This window comes from Rattus rattus, chromosome 9, assembly GCF_011064425.1.
Source record: "Rattus rattus isolate New Zealand chromosome 9, Rrattus_CSIRO_v1, whole genome shotgun sequence".
NCBI lineage: Eukaryota > Metazoa > Chordata > Mammalia > Rodentia > Muridae > Rattus > Rattus rattus.
Window position 1 is genome coordinate 55,928,868 of NC_046162.1, and position 26,257 is coordinate 55,955,124.

General features: G+C 51.8%; 1 protein-coding gene across 1 annotated transcript; it reads right to left on the reverse strand.

Moving 5' to 3' along the window:
• Positions 1-11,651: 11,651 nt before the first annotated feature.
• Positions 11,652-20,562, reverse strand: Grb7 (growth factor receptor bound protein 7). Its single transcript, XM_032912023.1, has 15 exons — positions 20,233-20,562; positions 16,503-16,659; positions 16,246-16,396; positions 15,972-16,128; positions 15,737-15,858; positions 15,523-15,600; positions 15,137-15,286; positions 13,715-13,825; positions 13,416-13,514; positions 13,133-13,213; positions 12,922-13,038; positions 12,728-12,788; positions 12,524-12,611; positions 12,327-12,420; positions 11,652-12,166 (listed from the first exon to the last, which is right to left on the reverse strand). Exons 2-15 carry the CDS (start codon positions 16,652-16,654, stop codon positions 12,020-12,022), a joined length of 1,608 nt encoding a protein of 535 aa, XP_032767914.1. The 5' UTR covers positions 16,655-16,659; positions 20,233-20,562; the 3' UTR covers positions 11,652-12,019.
• Between the last annotated feature and the right edge of the window lie 5,695 nt (positions 20,563-26,257).

Here is a 26,257-nt window from a genome sequence, read left to right on the forward strand (position 1 = left end):
CCTTCAGACCTTGATCCATGAGTATTCAATAACCACGGGCTATGTTGGTTTTTTTTTTTTTTTAACTTCTTGATGTGTGGGCATTAAGCGACCGATTCTGCACGTGAAAACGTGTTTCCGATTTCTTTGGTGTGAAAATGTAGTTGTGTTAAGTTTTTCCTTCAGCCACTGAGTCATGACCGTGAGGGAGACGGTGGGGAAGGACCGAGAACAGGAAGGTGTTTTGACTGTGCTGTTGCACACACACCAACTGGCATCTATAGCTCCTTGCCAGGGTCCTTTTCTTCCTTGCCTTTTAAAAGAGCTTATGTTAGGAAAAATAACTTCCGCTTACAGGGACAGCTTCATGGAGCCTACTTACAAATGAAGAGCTAGCTTTTATGAACATTCCTACCAGAGCCAAGAATCCCAAATTCCTGGTATATTAATTAGCATTTTCCTTCTAAAGGGCTTATGGATTCGGCTCTCACTCATCTACATGATGCCAGTAATTAAAACGTTCCACCTCAAACACACAAATGGCTTAGCCTGCTTTGTAGCATGGTGTCTGTCTCAGGGTAAAGGGGGTGGGCGTGTGAAACTCCATGGCAACAGTGCCGTGTGTCTAAGGCTTCAGCTAAGGGCCGGGTGTCTTCAGCGCATCTCTGCCTCTCGGCAGAATGGGATCTGAGCTGTACCGCATTGTTCATGCCCCTGGTGAAAGAGGACCTGCCTGTTCTATGCTTGAGATATTTTACATCCTGTTGTCTGGGGGAGGGGGGTACAAAGAGAGGGCGTTGGAAAACAGAGACTAGAAAGGAAAGATGCAGAAATGGACAGTTCCACCAGAGTGCTGTTGAAATCTGCTGCAGGGGTGTTGGCACACACACACACACACACACACACACACACACACACACACACACACACACACACACCCATACTCATTCTTTGTCATCTCAAGATGGTGAACTACCATTCTACCAGTCCAGAAACCTCTACAGATCAGACTCTGTCCTACAACTGTGGGCTCGCTGGGTTGCACACATGTCCCAAGGCTCCTTTTCTGAGAGATGTGCACACAGAGCCTTGACCTTCACAGAAGCATCCAGAGCCTCGGTAGGAGCCCTCAACTCCAAGGGCCCGCTGGAACTTGAAGATCTTGAGTCTGGCAGTTGAGCCTAGTGGGGTGCTGTGGTTAGTGTCATGGTTACCACTGCCTGTGCATGTGGTCCCTGTACTACCTAAGGGCTGCCCCAATGGAGTTGAGGGCTGTGAAGTCCTGGGGTGGCTTCAGCTTCCTCACACAGACACCTCTGCCATGAACCCCGTGGATCTTGCCTTCCTTTCCCACCAGCTCTCTTATAAGCAGGCTTCCACCACACACCGCAGGGGTGGGGGCTGCGATTTGGGGACCAACCAAACCCACAAGAAGTTCCATTGCAGCCAAGGTGACAGAGTTGGGGTTAGGGTGGGAAAAAGTAGAAATGTCTTTCCCAGTGCTCCTTACCATGATCTGAAGTGCTGCACAGAGCTGAACAGAAGTGCCGCTCCCACTCATCATCACCACCAGAAGAGGGGAAAGGCCACTGACCTTCACAGGCTTCAAGCCATCCCCAAAGAGACAGTGTCCTGGTGACAACAAGCCAGCTGGCCTTCTCTCTGCTGCCATTCTCAGTCCTTCTGACTTTGCTCCTGAGTTCACCCATGACAGATTTTTCCACCTTTTATATGCTTATCACTCTGGTTAATCCATCCATACACACATACACACACCACACACATACACACACCACCACTGAAGAAAATGGCCCGAGGTGTATTTTGCAAAGAGAAATATTTTAACACATAAAAATCTTAATTGAAATATATAACTAACAAATGCCGCATTGACATAAAAGTTTTGCAAGTCGGGTCTACATTACTATTCTCCTCAGCTGCCTTGCCCCCTTACCGAATGTGAAGGTTGTTACACTTTGAGGGGAAAGCCTTACTTCCAGGCTAGGGTGCGGCTCAGTACAAGAATGCTTCTTGCCTAGCACCAGCATGAGACAGGCCCTGGTTTCCAAGCCTGGCTGGAAGAAAAAGAGATATAGAAATGTAGATGATAGATAGATAGATAGATAGATAGATAGATAGATAGATAGATAGATAGATAGGATACAGACAGACACCAACAGACAAATCATATTTTTGAAACATACCCCAGGGCAAGCAGGAAGACTATGGGGACAAAATTGGTCCATGGTCCTCCCTGTAAGGTTCATGGTCCTCCCTGTAAGATCTATAGTCCTCCCTGTAAGATCCATAGTCCTCCCTGTAAGGTCCATAGTCCTCCCTGTAAGATCTATGGTCCTCCCTGTAAGGCCCATGGTCCTCCCTTTTAGCTGCACTCCACTGAAAGGTATGCTGGTCTCTAGAAAGGCTTGGGAATCTCCGTGTCAGTTCAGACTTGTGGATGAGCTTGGGCATCTTTGAGGATGCAGAAACCTTGAATTAAGACTTCTACAGTCAAGAAGGAAAAAGAAAAAGGGGGTGAATTTTTACCTAAAAGTCAGCACCCGGGGGCTGGGGATTTAGCTCAGTGGTAGAGCGCTTGCCTAGCAAGCGCAAGGCCCTGGGTTCGGTCCCCAGCTCCTAAAAAAAAAAAAAAGAAAAAAAAAGTCAGCACCCAGAGCTTCAGTGGAAGAGAATGTATATTACCACATTTCAAAGGATAGCAATGCTATTTCGTGCAAAGGGTTGTTTAGGGTGCTACAAGAGACAGTGATTCTGGGCATCACCGTTGGGGATCGACATTTGTTGTCTAGAACCAAAAGCTGAATCTGGTCCACCTGAGGGATTCTCTAAGAAGACAGGACTGGGCAGCCATGGGCATGGTCAGTAAGGATAAAAACACAGTTTCTAAGGACAAGGGACTTGCAAGAGCCTAGAGGGCAGGTGTGGGCTTTGACCCAGAGTGAGCTCAGAGCATAATGGAAGTCGTTGTCTCTTGCCTTACCTAAGCTGTGACCTCCATAATCCACCAAGCAGTCAACATGCGACATAGGTGTTTTTACTATGAAGAAGTTGGATGTACCATTCCCCTCAATATCTGAATGGCAGATCATCTGATCCATCGACACCATTGGGTGGTTATCCAAAACTGGAACATCCATGCTTTGATTTAAAATGAAAGTCATAAAATATCTACCTTCCAGAGTTCTGTGAGGTTCACTGTAGTCTTGTCTGTAAAGTCGCTTTGAGGGAAGGGTAATGTTACACTGTGTAATTACACATTTTCTACTGTAGATCCTACTTCTGGTTAGGATTACACTAGTCCAGTGCCATTGCAGATGGAGGCCCCCACCCCCGCGCCCCCTCTGCCGATGCCCAACTGGCAGTGTCTTAGCGTTGTGTCACAGAAAGCTAAAGAATATGGTGGCCCTTGGAGCCACTGTGAGTGAGTCACATTGACCCTTTCAGGGCCTTTCACAGGACAGTAGAGCTTTACTCCCTCCATGTCTGTGAGACCACAGCCATTAACCCTCACAGTCTTCCCAGAGGGTCCCCACCCTCCAACACTCTAGGGAGTCCATTCTTGAGAGGCCAGAGAGCGGAAGCTCCACAGGACCCCCTACCTTTCTCAAACAGGCTCTGTTTCTTTGCCTCCCAAAAAGGACACACGCGTTTTAATATGCAAGGGAAATGGAGCAGCCTTTAACAATGACTGGTGTGGTAGCCAGTGACTCATCAATATGAGGATCTTTCCAGGCTCACTGGCAAAGCCCTTCCTGGTTGGCCTGCCTCTGTGGATTTACAGAAACCAAATTACTGTGGGTTGTGAAGAACTAGCAGGTCATTTTAAAAGCAGACATACATACCTTCACCCAGACTGTGGTTTTCATATGCTCAGTCGGTGAGCCTCTGGCTACTGGAAAAAAACATAGCTTATTTTTAATTTCTGGTTGTCAAAGTTACCACACGTGTGGTCTGTGGATGACCCTCATCTGCAGAGTTGACGAGAGAAGAACAAAAGGCAGCTTGGGACTCAGGGCACCCTTACCTAGAAGTTACCACAAGGCCTGCACTATCAGCCTTTCCCCCTGCCTGTGCTCCTCAGAAACATCCCCTGCAATGGTGTCTCTCTTCCCTCCTCTGGAGATTTACCTGAATCCCACCACTGGGAGCCCTGTCCAGTAAATTCCCACCCCATAACGTCTGTCCGAAGTTCACTTTAAGCGAAGCCCTCGCTAACCTCGCCAGAATGTGAGGAGGACTACAGCTCCTGTATGAAGCAGCTTTGATGGTATTGTCAAGTTTTCTTTACTGTGTTTGATTTTTTTTTTTACACTGATAAATACATAAATAAAACCCTGGTGTGTTTAAAATGAGTCCTGTCGCATGCCTGTCATCTGTCATGGTTCCTGTCAGAATGTCGAGGGATTTCACTCTGCCCTGAGGAAGAGCTCCATAATTTTGTCTTGGCTTGTTCTTAAAGTATCAGAATCACTGGAATTACCACAGAAGTCTCAGCCCAGCCACACTGCTGAGCCTGCGTACTGTGTACTACTGAGGCCCTAGCAGAGTTCTGCTGCATACAGCCCTTTAAAACTCACTAGGGATTCCAGTGGACAGGGGTCTAGACATAGCAGGATCAACACCCCCAGAACCGTCTCCCTGATCCACATGGCTTCACCACCCTCTCCTCCAACAGAGAGCCTGTGAGACAGGCAGGTAAGTCTTGACTTCTCTCAACTGTGGGTCTCTGAAGCAGTGAGACACTCGAGGTTGCAGTCATTAAACTCAGCCAAGCAACATACAGTCTGTAGATACTTGGGGACCCAAACTTCAGCTGAAGTGCGATGTGGGAGGCTCCCCAAAGAATGACACGTAATTGTCTTATTATCTGACGTTTACCTCAAGACAGTTGGAGGGGTATGATTGATTGGTCTAGCCTTCTGCCAAGTTCACGTAAACTCACCCAAAAGCATGTAGAACCTAGGCCCATGGACCACATATGGCCAAGGACAGCCAGGAACGCAGCCCAACACATAAATCCATCAACTTAAACATTAAGGTTGTGTTTCATTTGCTTGTGCAGTTCTTGGATGTGAACTTTGTACGTGATACCATCGTGTCTCCGTGTCAAAAGGTTGGACACACACGTCTGCCTCGGGGCTTCTGCAGTTAGCAACCTTAGGCCTAAGCAGGTTGGTGGCGGGGTCCCCCACACAGCTCTAGAGCAGCAGTATCTCCCTGCCATTCGCTTGAGGACTTGGAGCAAATCCTCCTGGTGCACAAGGTGGACTGGGGCAGCCTACCCTTGTATTTTAGAGTAAATCACCTCAAAGCAGCTTTTCCCTTACTCAAAGGCCAGACCTACCTGTACGTGTGGCCTTCCCCAAGCCCACTCCCTCCCAAGCAGAAACAGCTGGAGGGGAGAAAGGGAAGACAGGGAGTCCTTGAACCCTTTGCAAAGAGATGGGGGCTGGGGGCCGTGGAGTTGCATTTCTCTCCAGCCTAAGGACACTTAAATTTCCTAGCTCCAGTGACCAGTGTTGCTTTATGGGGTGATGAACTCTGCAAGAGAGGCCACCTCACACCTGCAGACTTCCCCACCCCCGACATCACTCCGCACCCCCAGCCACCTGCAAAGTTGAAGGAGCCAAACCTCCACCTGCAAGCAACTGCCACCTGAAGGTGGGAAGGAAAAGGATCAAATTCCTTTCCCTCCAGCCCGTCCTTAAAATCCTAGGGCATTGGAGACCAGAACTCCAGACTGCCAGGAATGGCCTGAGGAAGATGGTGAGTGAATGCAGTGGTTCACCCAGACCTTAAATTCTGCCCCTGCAGCATTCCCGGGCAGACGGTTGTTTGCATAAAGGCCAAAGGCACTGCACCTGGGCTGGGGAGGCCCTCTAGGGAGGCGCTCCTTGGCTCGGGGGACAGGGGGAAGGAAGGTGTCACGGAAAGTCCCCGAAGGACACGGGTGTTGAGTTTGCTGCGGTTTTGTTTTTAACTCTGTCTTGACCTGTAAGTATGCAGCTGCCTCCTGCCCCCCAAATAGCAGCGCCCCCCATAGGTAACAAGCACGCGCGCGCGTGCGCGAACACACACACACACACACACACACACACACACACACACACACACACACACGGAGAAAGGTCTCCAATGGAAAGAACGGAGGTTACAGTGCTCGTGAGTGATGTAACCTGTAAGGCGCCTGCCACCCCCAACCCAGGAGTGAGGGGGCAGGAAGCCCCAGAATCTTTTTCCCATCAACCCCACCACCACCCCTCTGCCCCCCTGGCCCAAAAGAGCAGCCTAGTCAAATAAACCACAGCCCTGGATGGGAACCAGGGGGGCAGGTGCTACCTCCTCCCCCAACTTTGTCCCACCACCAACTCAAGTCCCATCCCACCCCCACTGGAATGACATTCTCAGCCTTCCTGGCGGAGTTCCTGTGTGTGTGTGTGTGTGTGTGTGTGTGTGTGTGTGTGTGTGTGTGTGTGTGTGTGTGTGTGTGTGTGTGTGTGTGTGACACAGAGGACCTCAGCTCAGGAAAACTTGGCGCTGGTACTTGTATTCCAGTCTCTTTGGGCTGAGACTCTAAGCTCAACTTCAACACCATTGCTCTAGCGGACTCGAGACCTCTAACAACAAAAGCAAACCCAGGGATAGAGAATCCTCTTCCCATACCTTTCTCGACCTTAGGGCTACTAGGGAGCGGGCACAGGAGGTGTAGCCTGATATTCCCCCAAGAAGCCACTTTCTCAACTGTTTATAAGATTCTGGGACAAGAAATAAGGGAAAAAGAGGTACCAGGCTCCTGTCTCTTCAACTGTGGGAAGGTCTGAATGTGGGGGCTGAGGTGCTCTACACCCCTTCCCAGGGTGGATACAGATTCCCGGGGGTCAGGGAACGTAGGAGAGAACTCTGTAAGGGCTCCGTAGAGGTGAAGGGGTGAGGCGCAAGGTGGGAGCCAAGGGGGTGAGGGAAGGGGTAGCTACATTTCTGAGAAACAGCCAGGCGTCCCAGCAGCCAGCAGATTAACCCCGAACCTGCGGCTTCACAGCTCTCCCCTTCTGCCGCCCACGCCTCCAGGCGCCTCTCCGGGGTCTGCAGCCTCGACTGGGCGGCGGCCACTGCGGACACGCAACAGACCTGGGGACAACGGAATGGAGCCTAGGGGCGGAAAGTAAGCGCAGGAAGGCGTGGGTCGCGTGACACCCCAGGGGTCCCTAGCCCTAGACCCCGCCTGCCCACAGGTACCGCCCTTACCCTCCCCACCCAAGTCCTCCTCTCCCAACCCCAGCGAAGCGGGATCCAGAAGTGAAACCGCCGGGGTCACAGCCCAGCGCCGCGGCTGCGCCTCGCCTCACCCCGCCCTTCCGGGCACTGCAGCGAGGTAGGAGCTCCCCTCGCCCCAGAGCGAAACTTTGAAACGGGGGAGGGGCAGGGGAAATGCGCCCGAATCTACTCTTGGGAACCTCGGGAGGCACCGCTCGTAGTTCCAGGAATGGCCGCTGGGTGGCACTGCAGCCGCGTAGCTGGACTCGCTCGGAACCCCGCAGAGACTCGCGGAGCGCCAACGCGGGGTTGCTGCGCGCACCTCCCTGCACCGCGCTGCGCAGGGATGGATTCGACATGTGAAGTCGTTCCAGACCCTAGGAAGGGTCCGGAGACCTACTGCGCGTATTTGGGTCCTCGGCCTGCAGTATTCAAAGAACGTCAAGTTGTCAGCAATTGCGTCGTCGTGCGAGCCGAGTTGGCCGCAGGAGGGCGCAGCCGTGGATGCTTATACATCGGTGTGGGTGGGACTCCGGCGTGCACGCGCTCTCCAACTGCAGCCTGGTCTCATCAGTCTGGAGCCTCTCCTATTCACTAAACCCACTCCAGGACACTTCACCTCCCCGTCTTTCCGTGGGTGAGGGGTTGGGGGGGAGGGGAGAACACCAAGTTCATCCCTTAGATGCATAGGCTTCGGTGGCTCCACAGCGTGGAAGGAGGGAACCCAAAACTGTGAAATCTGGATAAAAACTGATGGCTATAAGAGAGCGGGATAGACCAGAGTTGGTGAAGCTTGAATATGCTGGAATCCTGTGGGGGAAGTGGTCAGGTACCCAGAAGGAAGGAGGGCGTTCTACCGTGTGCTGGAAGATGTGGCTCAGGCCTTAGAAACTGGCAGGTTAAAGGATGCACACGCCTTCCATAATCACACGTGCGTGGTGTGCCCACATCTCACTCCCACACAGCTTTCCCTCAACTCCAATCACAAGGCTCATTTGCAACCTCTGAAACCCTGCCCGCTGAGCCACTTTGCAAGCCCTCAAAACTATTTCATTTCATTCATTTATTTATGTATTTATTTAGAGGGAAGGTCATAAGCCATGATGCATGTGTAGCAGAGGAAGTCAGAGGACAACCAGGTGGATATTCTGTCTAAGCTCCACCCCCACAGCTACCTGGCAGCAGTCAGGTATGCTCCGCCCCACAGTCGCCTAGCAACAGCCAGCTGTGCCTGACTATATGAGGGGCTGCTTGCCCCTCCTTTCCTCTCTTACCCCTCTTACTCTTTGTTCTTCTCATTCCAACCCCCCTTTCCCCTTCCCACGCGCCCATGGCCGGCCACCTTTCCTCTCCTCTTCCCTCCCTCTCTCATTAAACCTCTCCATTCCTTATGGCTCTGAGCCCCCCCCCCCCGTTCCTCCCTCGAGGATAGAAAGGATGGTATCTACCGTCTGCAGCCTGGACTGGCTGTTTCTAACTTTCTCTGTGACCCCAGGTGAGTCACTCATTCTGAGGCTCAGTTTCCTGTGTGTAAAGTGGAAGGCCTTTTGGTCTCAGAGACTCCGATTGGCTGGTTGACCGAAGCGGGCGAGGTCCCCTGCCCAGTACCTCAGGTGCTGAGGAGATGCTGGCTTTTCTTTGGGAACAGATGAACTCCTCAGACATGCTTAAAGGGTGACTCATCTTGGCCCCTTTTCTGGGACCTTGGCAGGAATAACAGTGGGCATCCGTGATTGGTATGGGCTCCCAATTCCAAGCTTTAGCAGCAGCCAGTAAAAGAGCTAGTTCCGGGCGTGGCAGGTGGCCAGATGGGGAGGGCACTGGCCTTTGCTTCAAGTCCTACAGAAAAGCAGTGAGATCTGCAGCTCTTCCAGGATCCCGGCTACAGAGAACTCTGCAGGGGAGGTCCCGGCAGGCACGCTGGAGTGTTAAAGGGTCTCTTTGCCTGTTTGTCAGACGTGACTCCAAGCTCCCCAGCCTGGCATTAGCCAAGCGTGGGTCGACTTCATCCCAATTGGCCCAATTCTTGCTGAAGTTGACCCAAGCGCTTCTTGAAGTGGCTGGACCTTTGAGGTCACCTCAAGCCAACCTGACTGGGAGACCTAGACTACAGAGGAAAGTCTTTTCAGAAGCTTAGAGGTCCCACTTGGAAGTCAGCTGCAGGGGAGCAGAATGCCAGACCTGGCACCTGGCTAGTTAGACAGCCAAGGTGTCCCCCCAGTTCATGGTAGAGCTTGGATTTGAACAAGGCCAACGATGTGGCCGACAGAGGAACTGTTTTGTTTACCTAGTGCTTAATGGGTCTTAGAGGTTTAGACAGGATCTCTCATCTGTTTTTTTAAAGATTGTGAAAATTTCAAAAAGTATTGATCTTTTTAAAAAATGAAGCTGAGCTGGGTGGAGCGACACATGCTTGGGGATGGAGGATGTGGAGGGGGAGATAAGGGGTGTGTTTCAGAGAGGCAGAGGAATGTCTGTGAGTTCCAAGCTGGCCAGCCTGGTCTACATAGCAAATCTCAGCCTAAACAGGAATACACAGCAAAGCTGTCTTGGGAAGATTATCTCCCTGTAATACTTAATGAGTCTTCCCCTTCTGCTTGACACACCCCTCCCCCAGACCCCTCCCCCACCTCCCGAACCCTCATCCCTCTGCTAGGTGTTTGGTGTGTTTGGTGAGATAGTCTCACCAAGTAGCTCAGGCTTGCCTGCAACTTTTGAGTGCTGGGATTACAAGGTTTACCATGGCATAAGCCTTTTCAAGGGGGAGAGGGATTGAACTATCGCTGGGTGGTGGCACATGCTTTTTATCCCAGCACTTGGGAGACAGAGGCAGGCGAGTCTCTGAGGTTGAGGCCAGCCTGGTGTACAGAAAAAGTCCCAAAACAACCAGGAATACAGAGAAACCCTGTATCGGAAATTTTTAAAAAATTAAAAGACCTGGGGGCTGGCGAGATGGCTCAGCGGTTAAGAGCACTGACTGCTCTTCCAGAGGTCTTGAGTTCAATTCCCAGCAACCACATGGTGGCTCACAACCATCTGTAATGGGATCCGATGCCCTCTCCTGGTGTGTCTGGAGACAGCGACAGTGCGCTCATATATGTGAAATAAATAAATCTTTTTTAAAAAATTAAAAAACCTACCACGCCATTACCATATGTTAAAAATGTAAGCATATCCCTTAATATAATATTGAATGAGTTAGAATGTCCCCAGTCGCTCATGAACGTGTTTTTACAGGGAGTTTGGGTTTGGGTCCTTTGGTTGTCGTTGAAGTAGAAACTAAACTATCCATTCTGATTCCCAGTCCTGATTTTGGTAACTGTCCCCACGTGTCAAGTCAACTCATATGTTCACTGGCCCCCATAATTCTGGGAAACTAGTTTGATGGAATTAGAGTCAAAATTTGATTTTTTTTTTTTCCCAAAATAAAATCTGCTTAGTCTAAAAGATGCGTCTCCACAACCGGGCAGAGGGTGTGGGTGTCGTTGGATGTACTTATTATAAGGCTGCCATTGGGTTAGATGAAGGCATGGAACTCTGGGGAAATGCAGCCTGACTGAGCAGTGGGCAGGCTTGCACGGTCTCAACTCACTCTGGAAGCTGAAAGACGGGCTGGAGATTAGAGACTTAGAGCTGCATCTCCCTTCCCTGCCAGGATTCCTGAGAGGGAGGCTGTAGGGGCAGAAAGCAGATCTGGGGACTGCAGAGAGGGAGAAAAAGTTGGTAGAAAACCAGAGTGAGGGAAGTGAGACTCCTCTCCCTTCCCCGTGGCGTTCGTCAGAACTCACTGTCCACCAACTAGTCCAAGGCTTGCTGCTAACTCGTCTTGGTTTGTGGAGAAAAGGGAGGTCGTGAGACAGGGTCTCATATAACCCAGGCTAGCCCTGAACTGTTTCCTGCAGTTGTTTTTCTGCAGTTGAGTGCTGAGATTCTAGTCATGCGTCACAGTTCCCAGGCTTGGTTAGATCTAGGCTGTATCAGAAAAGTCCAGTCCCTTGGGGCTGAAGAGCTGGATCAGTGGTCAAAGGCACAGACTACTCTTGAAGAAGACCCGAGTTTGGTTACCACCATCTACATTAGCACACAGCTGGCTCTAACTACACTCGGAGGGACCCGGTGCCCCCTTCTGGCCTCCTTGAGCAATTGCATGCGCCCATGCACATACAAACCCACAGTCATAGACATAATTTTGATTTTTTTTTTTAAAAGAATGAAAGAAAAGCACCACCCCTTGTTGTCCATTCGTCCATTTAACAGGCACTGACTGACTTGGGTACCTGCTAGGGTTTGAAAGCTCTCTGGCAGCTAACACCCTTTTTGTCTTCAGGGCATATTCTGGTTGACCAAGGCCTTTCCCTCTGCTGGTTCTCTTGTCAGTTCTTGCCAGACAGAACTCGTGGGTGTATCAAAAAATAATCTTTATTGTCACTGGTATAAAACAGAGCAGATCAACTGGCCTCTCAGTCTGTACAGAGTGTGGGCGGGGCATGAGACCACCCAGGCTGCCCCTACTCCTCTCATAATGCCCTTCACTGCCTCAGGAGCTCTACCAAGGGGAGAGGACCACAATGCCTCCCTTGGGGACAGGAGTCAGGGATGGACAGGGTTGGGGGATGTTTCATTACCTGAGGGAGGTAAAAAAAAAAATGGGAGAAAAGTGGGGGGAGCTCTTCATCTGTTTATCATCCCACCCATCTGCACCGAGTCCACTGAACGGAGCAGAAGGGTGATAAGCAGCCCCATGGTTGTAACAGCTTGTGTGGCCTCAGAGGGCCACACGGGCACAGCAGTGGCGCAGCAAGCAGGGCAGGATGCCTCGGTTCAGCTGGTGGAATTCCACCAGCTGCAGCAGGTCCGTGAAACGGGTCTGGCCGTCATCCATGCTGAAGTAAAGGCAGCCTTCATCTTCGCTCTGTGGTGTGGCCAGAAGGCAGATCAGAGAGTGAGCAGCCCGCGGGGCCAGCAATCGACCCCTGTTTCTTGTACAGGGAGAAAGGAGGTGCGTAGTGGGGCTTCAAGTCTCATATCTCCGGGCTACAAGAACCTAGCTCAGGGGTAGGGGAGTTACTCACTGGCAAGATGAGATAATGTTTGACTTTCTGCAGATGGCACAGAGACAGAACGAAGCCCTGTGGGTTCCGCTGGCTCTCCCGGACCAGGAATACACTGTGCGGGAAACAAAGTAGCATTATCAGGGGTTCCTGGTTACAACTGCTCTAGGGACTTTCCGGCCCCCAGGTCTGTTACCCAGCCCAGCCCAGCCCCTTACCCATCCACCAGGCCCTGCTGTCCAATTAGCCGCTGGCTCTCCTCCCGGGAGATTCGTCCATGAAACCAGGGCTGGGTGCGATGGATAGCTAGGGTCAGGGGGGAAGAGATGCTGATCATTCAGGGAAGGGAACCGCCCCGCCCCAGCTAGGACTGCTCAGAGTAGCAATGTAGCCCACCCGAGGGATTCTAGACCATCGCCCACCTGCACTGAGGCTCAGGCCGGAGCACGGGGTGGGCAGGCTGAGGCGGTGGTTCGTCTTCTTCTGTAATGGAGGACATGGACGTCAGGGAGCCCTTGGCATTCACTGGAATCCCAAGCCCTTTCCTCCCACCCTCCCTCCACGAAAGCCCATTGGGAGCCAGTACAGCAGATGCATAGGTGTGTGAAGGCCTCACCCTCCAGGCCTGGGCTTCCTCCGTGGCAGCACTCAGAGCTTCCTGGGGGTTGTCAATGACACGCCCAGCATGGCCAGAGAAGTCCATGGCCACCAGGGTATTATCTGAGACACTCCTCTGGAGAGAGGACAGAATGAGGAGAGAAGGGGTCAGAAGAGCTGCCCTGAACCTGCATACCCACTTCTCCCGTACCCCGGGATAGTACACTCACCAAGGGTGGAGACCCCAAATACGATAGGCGCAGGTGACGAGACTGGGCCTGCTGATAATTCTTATACAGCTGTACCCCGTACTGGAGGCAGGGGGGAAAGAGGGTCTGAGGTTATGAGAGCCTAGGAAATGTTGTGACAGAGCAGGACTGAGTCTGCCCTTCCTGATGGGTATTCTGAAATATCTGGGCTGTGATGACCTCCTCACTGGGAAGACCTCTGAAGGCAGAGCCATGTCATTTCTACCAGGCACGGCCAGCCCCACGGCCATTCCAGGGATCTCACCTTAAAGAGCCGGAAGGCGGACAGCCAGCAAGTCCGGCTCTGCTCATCCTCGCTGCAGAAGATGTGGAGGCCCTTGTGGCCATTTCGAAGCTTGTTGGGCTGGGGAGAGAAGTGGACTGTCCCCTATATGATTCTGTACTCAGAGGCCCTAGGGCAGGGGAGGACCCAAGCCCTGTCCAAAGGTGCAAGTACAGGGAGAAGAGGCTGGGCTCCTCAACGTGGCATTCAAAAGCCATAGATAGGACTCAAACTTAGGCAGCTCCCACCTCCCCCAGTCCAGCCCAGGCTGCAGCCCTCACCTTGACGCAAAAGCCGAAGTCGGTGGGTATCCCATACAGCTTGTGGCCCTGGGTCACCACATACACATTGGACTCATTTATATCTGCCACGTACTGTAGGTGTCTCGGGTCCTAGGCAGCATGAGACAGTAGGACTTGGTACAGGGAGATCCCATCTCCATGTTGGTGTCCCATGGAGAGATTTTAGGATCAGGGAGAGGCAGGGAACTATCCATGGTCACACAGCAAACAGAGCGGAGGAGGTGACTCAGTTGGTAAAGAGTCCCCCTCCCCAAGCACCCACCCACCTTAAGAGCCAGAAGTAATATTGTACATCTAATCCCAGTGTGAGGAACAAGAGGGTTCTCAGGGCTCTCTGGCCAGGCGGTCTAACCTAATCCACGAGTCCTAGGTCCCAGTAGGGACCCTGTCTTTAAAATCAAGATAGACAGTTCCTAAGGAGATCCGCCTGAGGCAGACCGCTGACATTGATGCACACACAGACATACATACAGATACACACAGACACACACAGACACACAAACATCCACACGACATAGACACACACAGGCATACACACAGAGGTACACACACATACAGAGATATACACACATAGGCACAGGCACACAGAGACATAGACATAGACACACACAGACATACACACACACAGACATACACACACACACACAAACATCCACAGAAGGAGAGACACACACAGGCATACACACAGAGGTACACACACATACAGAGATATACATACATAGGCACAGGCACACAGAGACATAGACATAGACACACACAGACATACACACACACACACAAACATCCACAGAAGGAGAGACACACACAGAGGTACACACACAGAGGTACACACACATACAGAGATACACACACATAGGCACAGGCACACAGAGACACAGACATACAGACACACATAGAGAAGACATACAAATACACACACAGATACACATACAGATACAGAGGCACACACAGAGACACACATATAGAAGCACAGGTATACAGAGACAGACATACAGTTACACATAGAGGGGCACACACAGACACACACAGACAGACACACATAGGCACAGGTACACAGAGATACAGACATACAGTCATACATAGAGGGACACACACAGACATACACACATAGATATACACACAGAGACATACACACAGACACACATACAGACAGACACACACACACAAGACAGAAACATACACACGCACACAAGCAGAGGCTGATTCAAGTGGCCGGTCTTTTCTACTGCCACTCCTGGGGTAGGTGAGTCAAATGGGTTGGGGTAGAAAGGTTCGGGCAGGGCCAGTCCAAGGGGAAGGAAGAGCAGCTGAGGGTCCCCCTGGTCTGAGAGTGGAAAGGTCTAAGAGGACCAGTGAGGAAAAAGTACGTGACAGGCTGGAGCTGACCCCTCACAACCTCACCTTAGAGGTGCCCTTGGTCGAGTAATAGAGGCCAGACCGACGCAGGAAGCAGAAGAATCGTTTCCAAAGCTTTCGACCTGACCCCCGGCCTGATCCCCGAAGCTGCAGGAAGCCCTGGATCTCAGGGAAGCTGCCAGCATTCAGGAAGTTCTGAGGATAGATGTGAGCAGAGCATGAAAGGCCAGCCTTCCTCTCAGGCCTCAGGAGGAGGTGCTGTGCCCGGTAATGACTGTCACAAACTCACAGGCAAGGTCACCGTGGTGGGAGAGGGGACACCAACAAACACACAGACTGCCCATGGCCTGGTGGCAGGGGGTGAAACTCTGGATGACTCTTAGGGGGATTGTGGACGTATGGTGAAGTGGGAGACATTGGTGAAGACTCACCTGGATGAGGTCTTCATGGGATATGCCTGTTGGTGTATCCAGACAGCTGGAAACCATCTTTTCTGGGAACAGGGTGTGCTGAGGGAGAAAGAAATGAGGAATCAGAGCTCAAGAATCCAGGCTGTGGATCCAGAGGGTGTGTGTGTGAGTGTGTGTGTGTGTGTGTGTGTGTGTGTGTGTGTGTGTGTCCCCAGGTTCCCTCGCACACACTCACCGGAGGGCTCTTGAAGAGTTCATACTTGGCGAAGTTTTTCCGGAAGATGAAGCGGCTGTCTCCACCCACAGGCCAGGCCTCCTGCACTCCCACCACAGACTCATGGTCCTCCAAACCCCGCTCTGGGATCAAAGGTGAAAAACAGGGGTTGGTAGAGAGTAACTAAGCCTCCGCGACGAGCACCTACTGGCCCAAGATGGAAAATAGGCCCGCAGCTCCTTGTACCTCAACTCACCCAGAGCCAAATAGGGGTGGCACTCCACCAGGCCCCAGTTCTCATCGCTCAGGGCGTGAGCTCGCTGCACCAGCATCTCACACACATGGCGAGCCGTCGCGCCTGCCGCCACTTCCACAGACCGGCAGGCTCCATCTTCACTGTACACCTTCACCACCTGTACCCCAAGAACTGCAGGTGACTTGGGGTAAGGCAGGGGGTGATTCTACTCTCTGACTTACCCTGTCCTCAGAGACCAGGATACCCCACCTTTCCCTTTTCCAAATCAACTTACACAGAGGCGGCTGGAGTCTCGAGGAAGCAACCCCCTAGCACCGGAGGAACCACCAAGAATGGGTTTCTGTGAAGGTGGGCTGCAGAGCTCGGGGAAGGGGTTGGGGATGGAGGGTAGAGAGGTTGCCTGAAACTCCTCTTCTCGAAGTTTCCTATGGCAAAGAGCGAGGGAGAGAAGCACCCGCGTGTTAGCCAGCGCTGGCTGGCCTACCTGTCCACTGACCTTCCTACCAAGGCAGTCCCATTGCCCCATCCTACCTGCTACTTGGGATGGGCAAAGGCTGAGACCGCTTCACATCCCCGGGCGGAGGGTTATCAGGGGGCGGAGGAGTCTCAGGAGGGGTCCCGGGAGTTGGGCACACATCTTCTGGGGAGCTGCTGAGATGAGACGGGCTCAGATCCAGTTCCATGGCACCTATAAAGAAAATGCGGTGCTGCTGACGTCACGTGCTGCCGCTGCTGACGTCACAGGCTGCCGCTGCGGCTGCCCCTGAGCCCTCAGGGAACAGGACATGCGTACTTTATACGGAAGCGTGCGCGTATGTACCCAGTGGTTGTCAGTCCAGCGCTCAGCCTACAGCAAAAGCAGCCCGGGAAGACTGGGCAGGCTCCGTGCCTCACGCCCCTAGCTACAATCACTGGGTCAAGGCAAAGAAAGGTTGTTCATTTCACTGGGCTCAGCCCCAGATTTTCCCGGCACTTTGCCGTTCTGGCACCTCATTGCCAGATGCAGTTGCCAAGCCTGTTGTGGTAGCACCCGGCTGAGTGATGAGTGACACCCTGGGGGGGGGGGTGGAGAGGGACAAGAATCAGGAGGGCAAGACCGAGCGCTCAAGATGTGGTGGGAGCGGAAGGCCTGGAGGCTCTTACCCCAGCAGCCTCCAGACTGAGTGCCTTCCTAGACTCCTCATCCTGCCCAACTTTTTCCAGAAGCCTCAATGCTAAAGGCACCTCCTAGGTATGAGAAATCCTCTTGGTCTTGCCACACTCAGCCTTGTGCTGGGAACTCTGCCCCCATTACTGTGCACCTGTCTTAGCCCTTCTCTGGTCTGAAAGCACTTGGCATACACACCGGAGTGTCACCTATGCCTTAGCGCCCACGGGGGCAGAGACGATAGAACAAGTAAGGACAGGAAAGACCGGGCAAAAAGATCTTGGGGTGGGGGAGTTTCAGCCCCCTTCCCTGCAGGAGCCAGCAAACCCTTGGTGCTGAGCCTGGCATAGCCAATGCTAATCCCAGCACCCTGCCTGTTCGCCAGACATCCTCACCAGGGCTGTGAGGACACCGGGGGTCCCCTCCACACAGGATAGGACAAACACTTGACCCTTCCATGAGGGCATGAAGGGATCTGGGGGACAGGTGAGTCAAGGTGGGGCGGGACAGCCGCAGGCTCTTCATTCAACCTTGACTCATCCACAGGACTTCCTGGCTGAGAAGGAACACAAACAACCGGCCCCTGCCCTCCATCCACGACTTCCCAACCTACAGAGGTAGCCTGGGAGTAAGTAAGGGGTGCTGTGGGTTGGGGAGAGATGAAGATGTGAGGAGGGGCAGCCTGAGGCTCCTCTGAGGTCACCCTCCCCACCCTTGGCCAGTGTCCAGCCCGGGTGGGAATAATCATCTGCCCACCTCGAGTCTTGAACCAACTCCCTGCTCATAGCCCAGGAAGGGGCAAGGAAACGCCCTGCCTGGATCCAGAGGTCTCTCAGGATTGGAGCCCACCTCCTGGCGATAGACAAGCAGCATGCAGCCCTAACTGGCCTGAGTCTGAAACCTACAAGGGTCTTTGCTGTTAACTACCCCCCAAGATATACGATGGAGATTACGTGGCTGGTAGAAGAGGGTCTCTGAACACACTCTGAGATGTCCTGACCTGAGGGGTACCAGGCAGGAGTGGAGTTAAAACAGCCAAGAGGACAGACAGACAGCCAAGCACCCCCAGGAGAGCCAAGTAGAGCAAGCAAGACACACCTGACACTTAGCATCCTCAAGACACCAAGCAAGGGACACCAACACCTGGCACCTACTCCCACCCACCTAATCTCCCCTTTCAGGGAGAGAGAGAAGGGAGCGTCGGCGAGGGTGCCCCTCCCTCAGATGGAGAAAACAACACCCAATTAGACAGGTGTTTGGAAGAGGAGGAAGTAGACGGAAGTCAGATTACAGTGTGATGCCAGAAACTCAGGTGCAGGCTAAGCTAGGGTTAGCTTCCAGATCCCTCCACCGCACCCCTCAGATGGACAGGACTAGGCACAGTCCAGTAACTAAAATTTGAGTTGAGGCAGGGGAGCCTGCTGTGGGTCTGGCAGCCCTGCCCAAGAGATCTAAAACATTCAGACTAGGGCCTAAGCAAAGGTTCCAGTGTTGGAGAAACAGGTCCCCCAACCAATTTGTCCTCTCAGCAGGGCCACTCCAAACTCTCCAGCCCCAGCAGGGCTCCTGCCCCACCCTTTCTCCTACCCTCCCAGCTGCCTTGTTTACTTCCTGAATCTTGCCCCACCTAGAAAGCCCCAAGGGCGAGTGGCAAGGCCTAATGTTTGGGGCCAACTGCAAACAAGGCCACCATCCACTCTACCCAAGTTGAGGGGAAGGGTTGGTGGGGCCGACAATTTAGCTGGTGGCCTGAGGTAACCTTAGATCCGGTTCTGTTCCAGCACACGAAGCTAAACCCCATCAGGGCTTGGGGAGGGATGAGGGGGCTTAACCTCTCTGGGTACCAGGACCAGGTGAGGAGGTGGGAAACCCTTAGTTGACCCGAAGTTGATGCTCCGCCCACTCCGCGGGGGGGGGGGGACGACGACACATCCAATAGAATAAAGTGGGGCGGGACAACTCTTTTAATGTTTAATTTGGGAAGAATGCTACAGTTCTCCGTCGAGTTAATCATTAGTTTGCCTTCGAGGAGAACACAAACAACACACACACACACACACACACACACACACACACACACACACACACACACACACACACAAGCACGCGCTATTAAGGGGGAGAGCAGAGTCCAGGCTAGACAGACTCATAACCCAGAAGGCGTTGCATTCTTGGGGGACAAAAGGAAAAAAGGTTGAAAATACTATCGCCTGGCCCTTCAGGTGCACTCTGTCTCCATCCGGCCGCGAGGACCCAGACCCGGACCTAGGTCTTTCCCCAGCTCCAGCCTCCTCAAACAGGCGGACATACCAGCCACACACGGTCTTCCAGGCACTGAAGACCCTACGCCCACCCCTCTAGCTTTCTTTGTCCACTCTTATCCGCAGCCAGGAGGGATCCTCAGCCGACTGGGCTTCCGTATCCGAGGTGGGACTACAACGTGGAGAGGCGGAGTTCCAGCCATTGAGGGACTCCCTCTCCTTCACTCTCCTCCGAATGGGAACCCCAGATTGTAGTAAATTGAGCTCAATAAGGCATTGAAGGGCAACCTCCGATCCGGCACCCCCTAATAACTGGTCTTCGGTAAGAAGAACTACTTTTAGCCGGAAAGTCAAGATTTCAGGTGACCGAGAGACCTTACCTCCCATTCACGAATTCCCTGGGAGAGAAGGTGGGAGTGAGAGGTCTCAGGGAGCAAGGGGAGGAGAGGGAAGGGTTTGAGATGCCAACCAACGAACCGACAAACCAAAACAACGCAGCGCAGAGAGCATCAGGCGAATGAATCTTACCTTAGGGACCCAGACCTAACGTGCATCCCATCCCACCCCACCCCCCAAGATGAAGTTCCCGCTTTGGTCTTTACCCAACAAACCTTAGCTCACCTGCCTGAGGCCACCGGTTTAGGGAGAAAGACTCTAGGCCTTAACTACCACCCACCCCTCTCTCCCCCGCCTCTGGCCTGACCTCGCCGAGAGAGGGCGGTCAGGGGGAGAGCTTGGCAGCCTCCGAGCCATTTACCTGGGCAGCTGGCCAGATCCGCTCGAAGCGGGCACAACCTGAGGCTCTAGTGAGGCTGGGGGTAGGAGCGGATTGAGTCGATCTCGATCGGCTTACCTGGAGGAACTCCAGCAGAAGGAGCGGGACACCGGGACCCAAAGGCTGGCTCTGTCTAGAGGTCCCAGACCCTTGGATTTGATTTCGAACCCTCTCTCTCTTCTCTACAGGTGGTAGGAGGGTTAGCCCGCCTTTGGATGTTGAGGCGGGAGAATATGGAGCGAGCCCTGCGTATCCAGATTCCAGGCCCAGGGAAACTAAAATTATCTTGGGCAGGTGAGGGCGGGGCCTGAGAGGCGCCCTGGAGAAGGAAGCGCAGGAGGAGGGGTGGAGACTCCTCACTGTGCACCGCCTAGAATTGCTCTTGCCCTTCCTACAGGGCAGCAGGTGCTAGGAGAGAGAGCAGGTGCCCGGGAGAGGCAAGGAAGAGTCAAAGAGAACAGACTGGAAAGAGAAAAATCTAGAATCCTGACTGCATGGGAAGGGGAGTTTGGAGGCTGTTTGTTAAACAGAAAGGTCCCGCCCACTCCTACTCGTCCCATCCCAACGATGGGATGGATGTTCATTGGTCAAGCTAGGGGGCCGTCTTCAGCTCGGATCTCACCCCCTAGGGCAAAGGGCACTGGGCTTAAGAGGGAAGCCAAAAGAGGTGCCCTGCCCTTTGACCTCCAACCACAGTCTAGCCAAGCAGGCTGTTGTCCTGACCCTGCTAGGATGCCACGGTGCACCCTCCCCTCCGAGGCAAGTCCAGGGTCTCACCTCTCCAGTTTCAAATCTAAGCGCAGCAAGGTGGCCTGGTGGGAGGGGCCACGGTGTTCTGGCGACCGTTGTGGCCTGGTGCAGATGACTATTGCAGCAGTTACTCCAGCTTTCTGGTTCAGCCCACAGCAAACATCTATCAGGAAGAGCAGTTGAGAGACCCGGATCAAAGGCAGTGGGCCACCTCCCAGCTTCCTACCGGTGAGAGTTAAGAAAACAAACAAGCCGAGGGGTGATAAGGGGTCTGCCCTGAGGAAGCACAGCCTCCCCCCTCATCTTTTCTGTTTGAAAAAACGAGTGTGAAAAGCAGACTGTGGAAGTACGTGCCTTTAATCCCAGCTTTCCAGAGGCAGGAGCAGGTGGATCTCTGAGTTCGAGGCCAGCATGGTCTACATGGACAGTGAGGACTATACAGAGAAACCCTGTCTCAGAGAGAGAGAGGGGGGGGGGAGGGAGAGAGAGAGAGAGAGAGAGAGAGAGAGAGAGAGAAACAGACAAGTATGAATGGGGCAAAGCAAAAAGGTGGGGAAGGGGGGCAGGTTACTTGGGCCAGGAAGCAATTTGAATAAATCACAGGAGACAATTTACTCACATCCAACCTAGCAGATCTGTGCTTGGTGCTGGGTATACAGAGCAAAACAACAAAAACAGACCCGCCCTTAGCTGGCCGCAAACCAGTCAGGGAGACTGACCTTTAAGAGTCACACAAATAAGAAATGACAGGTGACAAGTTTGCCAGGTGAGTGACTCATGGGAGGCAGGGAAGGCCATGAAAATAAAGCCAGGGAGGAACCTGGGGTGAGTGGGAACCAGAGAGGTTAACCCACCATGGTGGACAGAAGCAACTGCTGGGAGGGAACACAGAAGGCAGAGCTAAGCGAGTGGGGGTGGACAGGAAAGGAGGCCATCAGGTGAGCCTGGGCAGGTTGTGCAGGTACAGGAGGGGTGGAGAAAAACCACTGCAGCTCTTAAAAGGCGGGGAGCACGGTCTCCAAGTCTCTTAAGCTGCTATGGGAAGAGCAGATCCGTGGGCCCCTCCTCAGCTACCAGAGTCTCCAGCTCTGAGGCAGAGCCCCAGGAATGTGAGATATTGACAAGCCCGCAGGTGGCTGTTTTGCAAACCAGGTTTGAGAGCTATCCATCCTGTTTGTCCAGACTGGCAGGAGTGGTGGGCAGAAGCCAGACCCTGCAAGGAGAACACAGGCAGGGCTGCTCTCTGAAAGATTACTATGTAGAAGGCTGGAGGAAAGCCAGGCTCAGAGGGCTGAGTGATTCCATTTTCCATTTCTCTCTCTCTCTCTCTCTCTCTCTCTCTCTCTCTCTCTCTCTCTCTCTCTCTCTCTCCCCCCCCCCGTGTGTGTGTGTGTGTGTGTGTGTGTGTGTGTCCCTCTCTGTCTCTGTTGTTGTTGTTGTTGCTGTTGTTTTTCGAGACAGAGTTTCTCTGTGTAGCCTTAGCTGTCCTGAAACTTCGCTCTGTGTAAGCGGCCTGGCCTCAAAACAGAGTGGTGGGATTAAAGGTATGCGCCACCATGCCTGGTTCCATTTCTTTCTTTTACAAAGACTTTTTTTTTTAAATTTATTTATTTATTACATATACAATGTTCTCCCTGCATGTATGCCTGAGGGCCAGAAGAGGGCACCAGATCTCATTATGTGTGGTTGTGAGGCACCAAGTGGTTGCTGGGAATTGAACTCAGGACCTCTGGAAGAGCAGTCAGTGCTCTTAACCTCTGAGCCATCCCCTCTCCAGCCCCAGGATTCCATTCAAAACAGTGGTTCTCAACCTTCCTAATGCTGCAGCCCTTTAATACAGTTCCTCATGTTGTGGTGACCCCAACCATAAAATTATTTTTGCTGCTGCTTCATAACTGTTATTTTGTGACTGTTGTGAACCACATGTAAATATATGTCTCCCAATGATCTTAGCAACCCCTGTGAAAGGGTCATTCGACACCCACACCCCCACTAAGGAGTGGAGACCCACAGGTTGAGAAACGCTGATCTCAAAATAGGACTTCAAGGACATGGTGGGTGAAGAACAGATTTGAGGTCCCAGGGAGGAAACAAGAGGGGCTAGCAGTAGGAGATAGGGGCTTGAAGGAGCTTGGGATCCATTCTGTCTGGGACCTTATGGGGTAGGTACACAAGGCTGTGTGTCAGGACTTGCCAAAAGATTCATAAGGAACTGATTGCATAGTGGATTCTGGGAAGCAAACTGATGGCATCAGATTTGACCTCAAATGACTAACTCCTTAACCTTCTTGCCTACCAAGGTGAACTTTAAATATGTATAAGCTGATTTAAATTTAGGATAAAAGTCACGACAAGCTGAATGTGTAATCCCAGTACTGAGGAGAGTTAAAGGTTCAAGGCCAGCCTGAGGTAGGCCTCAGCAAGCCCATCTCCAACCAAAAGAAGATGAAGAGTACAGGAGGGTTGGGGATTTAGCTCAGTGGTAGAGCGCTTGCCTAGCAAGCGCAAGGCCCTGGGTTTGGTCCCCAGCTCCGAAAAAAAGAAAGAAAGAAAAAAAAAGAGTACAGGAACCGGTTCACTGATGCTCCTTGTCTTATGATGCTCTTACAGCTGGACTGGAGAGACGGCTCAGTGTTTAAGAGCACTGACTGTTCTTCCAAAGGTCCCGAGTTCAATTCCCAGCACCCATACGGTGGTTCACAGTCATCTATAATGGGATCCGATGCCCTCTTCTGACCTGCAGGTGTACAGCATAGCACTCATACATAAAGTAAATAAATAAAATGAACCAAAAGTAAATAAATGAATCTAAAAAAAAAATTAAGAAAACAAACCTAGGTTTTGGTCAGGTAGTGATAGTGCATGCCTTTAATCCCAGCAGTTCAGAAGCTGAGGCAGGTAGATCTCTGTGAGTTGAAGGCCTTCCTTGTCCACAGAGCTAGTTCCAGGATAGCCAAAGCTACACAAGAAACACTGTTTCAATAAATAAACAAAGGAGCCAACGAACAAGCAAGCAGATAAATTAAGCCTAGGTTTTGTTGTTACATGGCTTTCCACTTAATTTTTGTTTTAAAGATTTTTTTTATTTATGTGTCTGTGTTTGTTCGTATTTAAGTATTTAAGTATAGCATGTTCTTGCCTGATGCCCAAGGAGGCCAGAAGAGGACATCAGAGCTGCTGGAACTGGAGTTAGAGATGGTTGTGAGCTACGATGCGGGTGCTGGGAACTGAACCCAAGGCCTCAGCTAGAGGAGCAAGTGCTCTAAACCACTGAGCCATTCCTCTGGCTCACTTTTGGCTTTCCAAAATGACATCTCAGCGCCTTGGTATATAACCCCGGCTGGTCTCGAACTCCCTATTTAACTGAAGCTGTTCTTGTCCTCGTGGCTATCTTCATGCCTCTGCTGGGGTTATAGACCTGCGCCATCATAAAATACCTTGGTTTGAAGGAGGCTGGAAGATGGCTCAACTTGCTGCGAGCCTGAAGACCTCAGCTCAGCTCTCAGGAACCACACGGTGAGGAGAGAACAGACTACCATAGTTGACCTCTGACCTTCACAGGAGCACCGTGGTATTGGTGTATCCACACCCACGCATACACTCAGAATGAATACTGTTTCTAATTTTAAGAGTACCTTAGTTGGAAAATGAACATGGATATCTAGACTACCAAGCATCAAATTCCAGTTTCTAGTGAATCCTTTCCAAATATACAGTACGGAAAGTCAAAACTTCAAGTGACCATTTGTATATAGATCCATGAAAGCATTGAGAGTCCAAATGGAAAGCTTTATGCTTTTAGCAGTATCTCCTCCTCTTCCTCTTCCTCCTCCTCCTCCCCTCCTCTTCCTCCTCTTCATCCTCCTCTTCCTCCTCCTCCTCCTCTTCCTCCTCCCTCCTTCTCCTCCTCCTCCTCCCCCTCCTCCTCCTCCCCCTCCTCCCCCCTCCTCCTCCCCTCCCCCCTCCTCCTCCTCTTCCTCCTCTCTTCCTCCTCCTCCCCCTTCTCCTCCTCCTCTTCCTCTTCCCTCCTCCTCCCCCCTCCTCCTCTTCCTCCCCCTCCTCCCTCTCCTCCTCTTCCTCCTCCTCTCCCTCCTCTTCCTCCTCCTCCTCCTCCTCCTCCTCCTCCTCCTCCTCCTCCTCCTCCTCCTTTCTTCTTCTTCACTTTAGACAGGATCTCACCACATAACTCTGGGCTGTCCTAGAAATCTCTTTGTAGACCAGGCTGGTCTCAAGTTCACAGAGATCAAACCACCTCTGTCCCAAGCACTGGAAATGAAGGAGTGCACCACCATGACTGGAGTCAGCAGCTTCTTGACAAAGTTGCAAAGCCTATTTAATGGATGGATAAGATCTTTGAGACAGTGCTTTGCTATTTTGCCCAGAATGTTCTTGAATTCAGTCGATCCTCTTACTGGGTCTTCCAATTAGCTGAGACTATAGACATGCGCCACGACACATGGTAGAAGATGTTTTTTGTTTTTTGTTTTTTTAAAGATTTATTTATTTATTTTATGCATGTGAGTACACTGTAGCTATCTTCAGACACACCAGAAGAGGGCATCAGATCCCATTACAGATGGTTATGAGCCACCACGTGGTTGCTGGGATATGAACTCAGGACCTCTGGAAGAGCAGTCAGTGCTCTTAACCGCTGAGCCATCTCTCCAGCCCCCAGAAGATGTTTTTAACAATGGCACCCTCACAGTTTAATACTTACATACTAAGAGAGTAATTTATCTCTTTACTTCCCATGATGCACGAAAATAATTCTAACTAGGTCTTAAGAGATGGCCCAGTGGTCAAGAGCACTTGCTGCTGCTCTTCAGAGGACCCAAATTCTGTTCTCATCACTTAACACAGCCAAAGGTTCACAACTGCCTGTAACTCCAGCTCCAGGGGCCTCTCGTGCCCTATTCTAGCCTTCACAGGCATCTGCATATGCATGCACGTGTACAGATATAGACAAACACTTAAATAAAAATAATCATTAAAAAAATAGATCACAGCCAGGAGGTGGTGGTACATGCCTTTAGGTCCAGCACTCAGGAAGCAGAAGCAAGAGGATCTATATGAGTTCAAGGCCAGCCTGGTCTACACAGTGAGTTCCAGGATAGCCAGGGCTATGTAAAGAGACACTGCTTCAAAACAAAAACAAAAACAAACAAACAAAAAACACAGAAGCAAACAAGAAAAAATAGATCGTGAACCTAAATGTCAGTGCTGAAGTGATAAAATCACAACAAAACATCGGGGGTTGGGGATTTAGCTCAGCGGTAGAGCGCTTGCCTAGGAAGCGCAAGGCCCTGGGTTCGATCCCCAGCTCCGAAAAAAAAAAAAAAAAAAAGAACCAAAA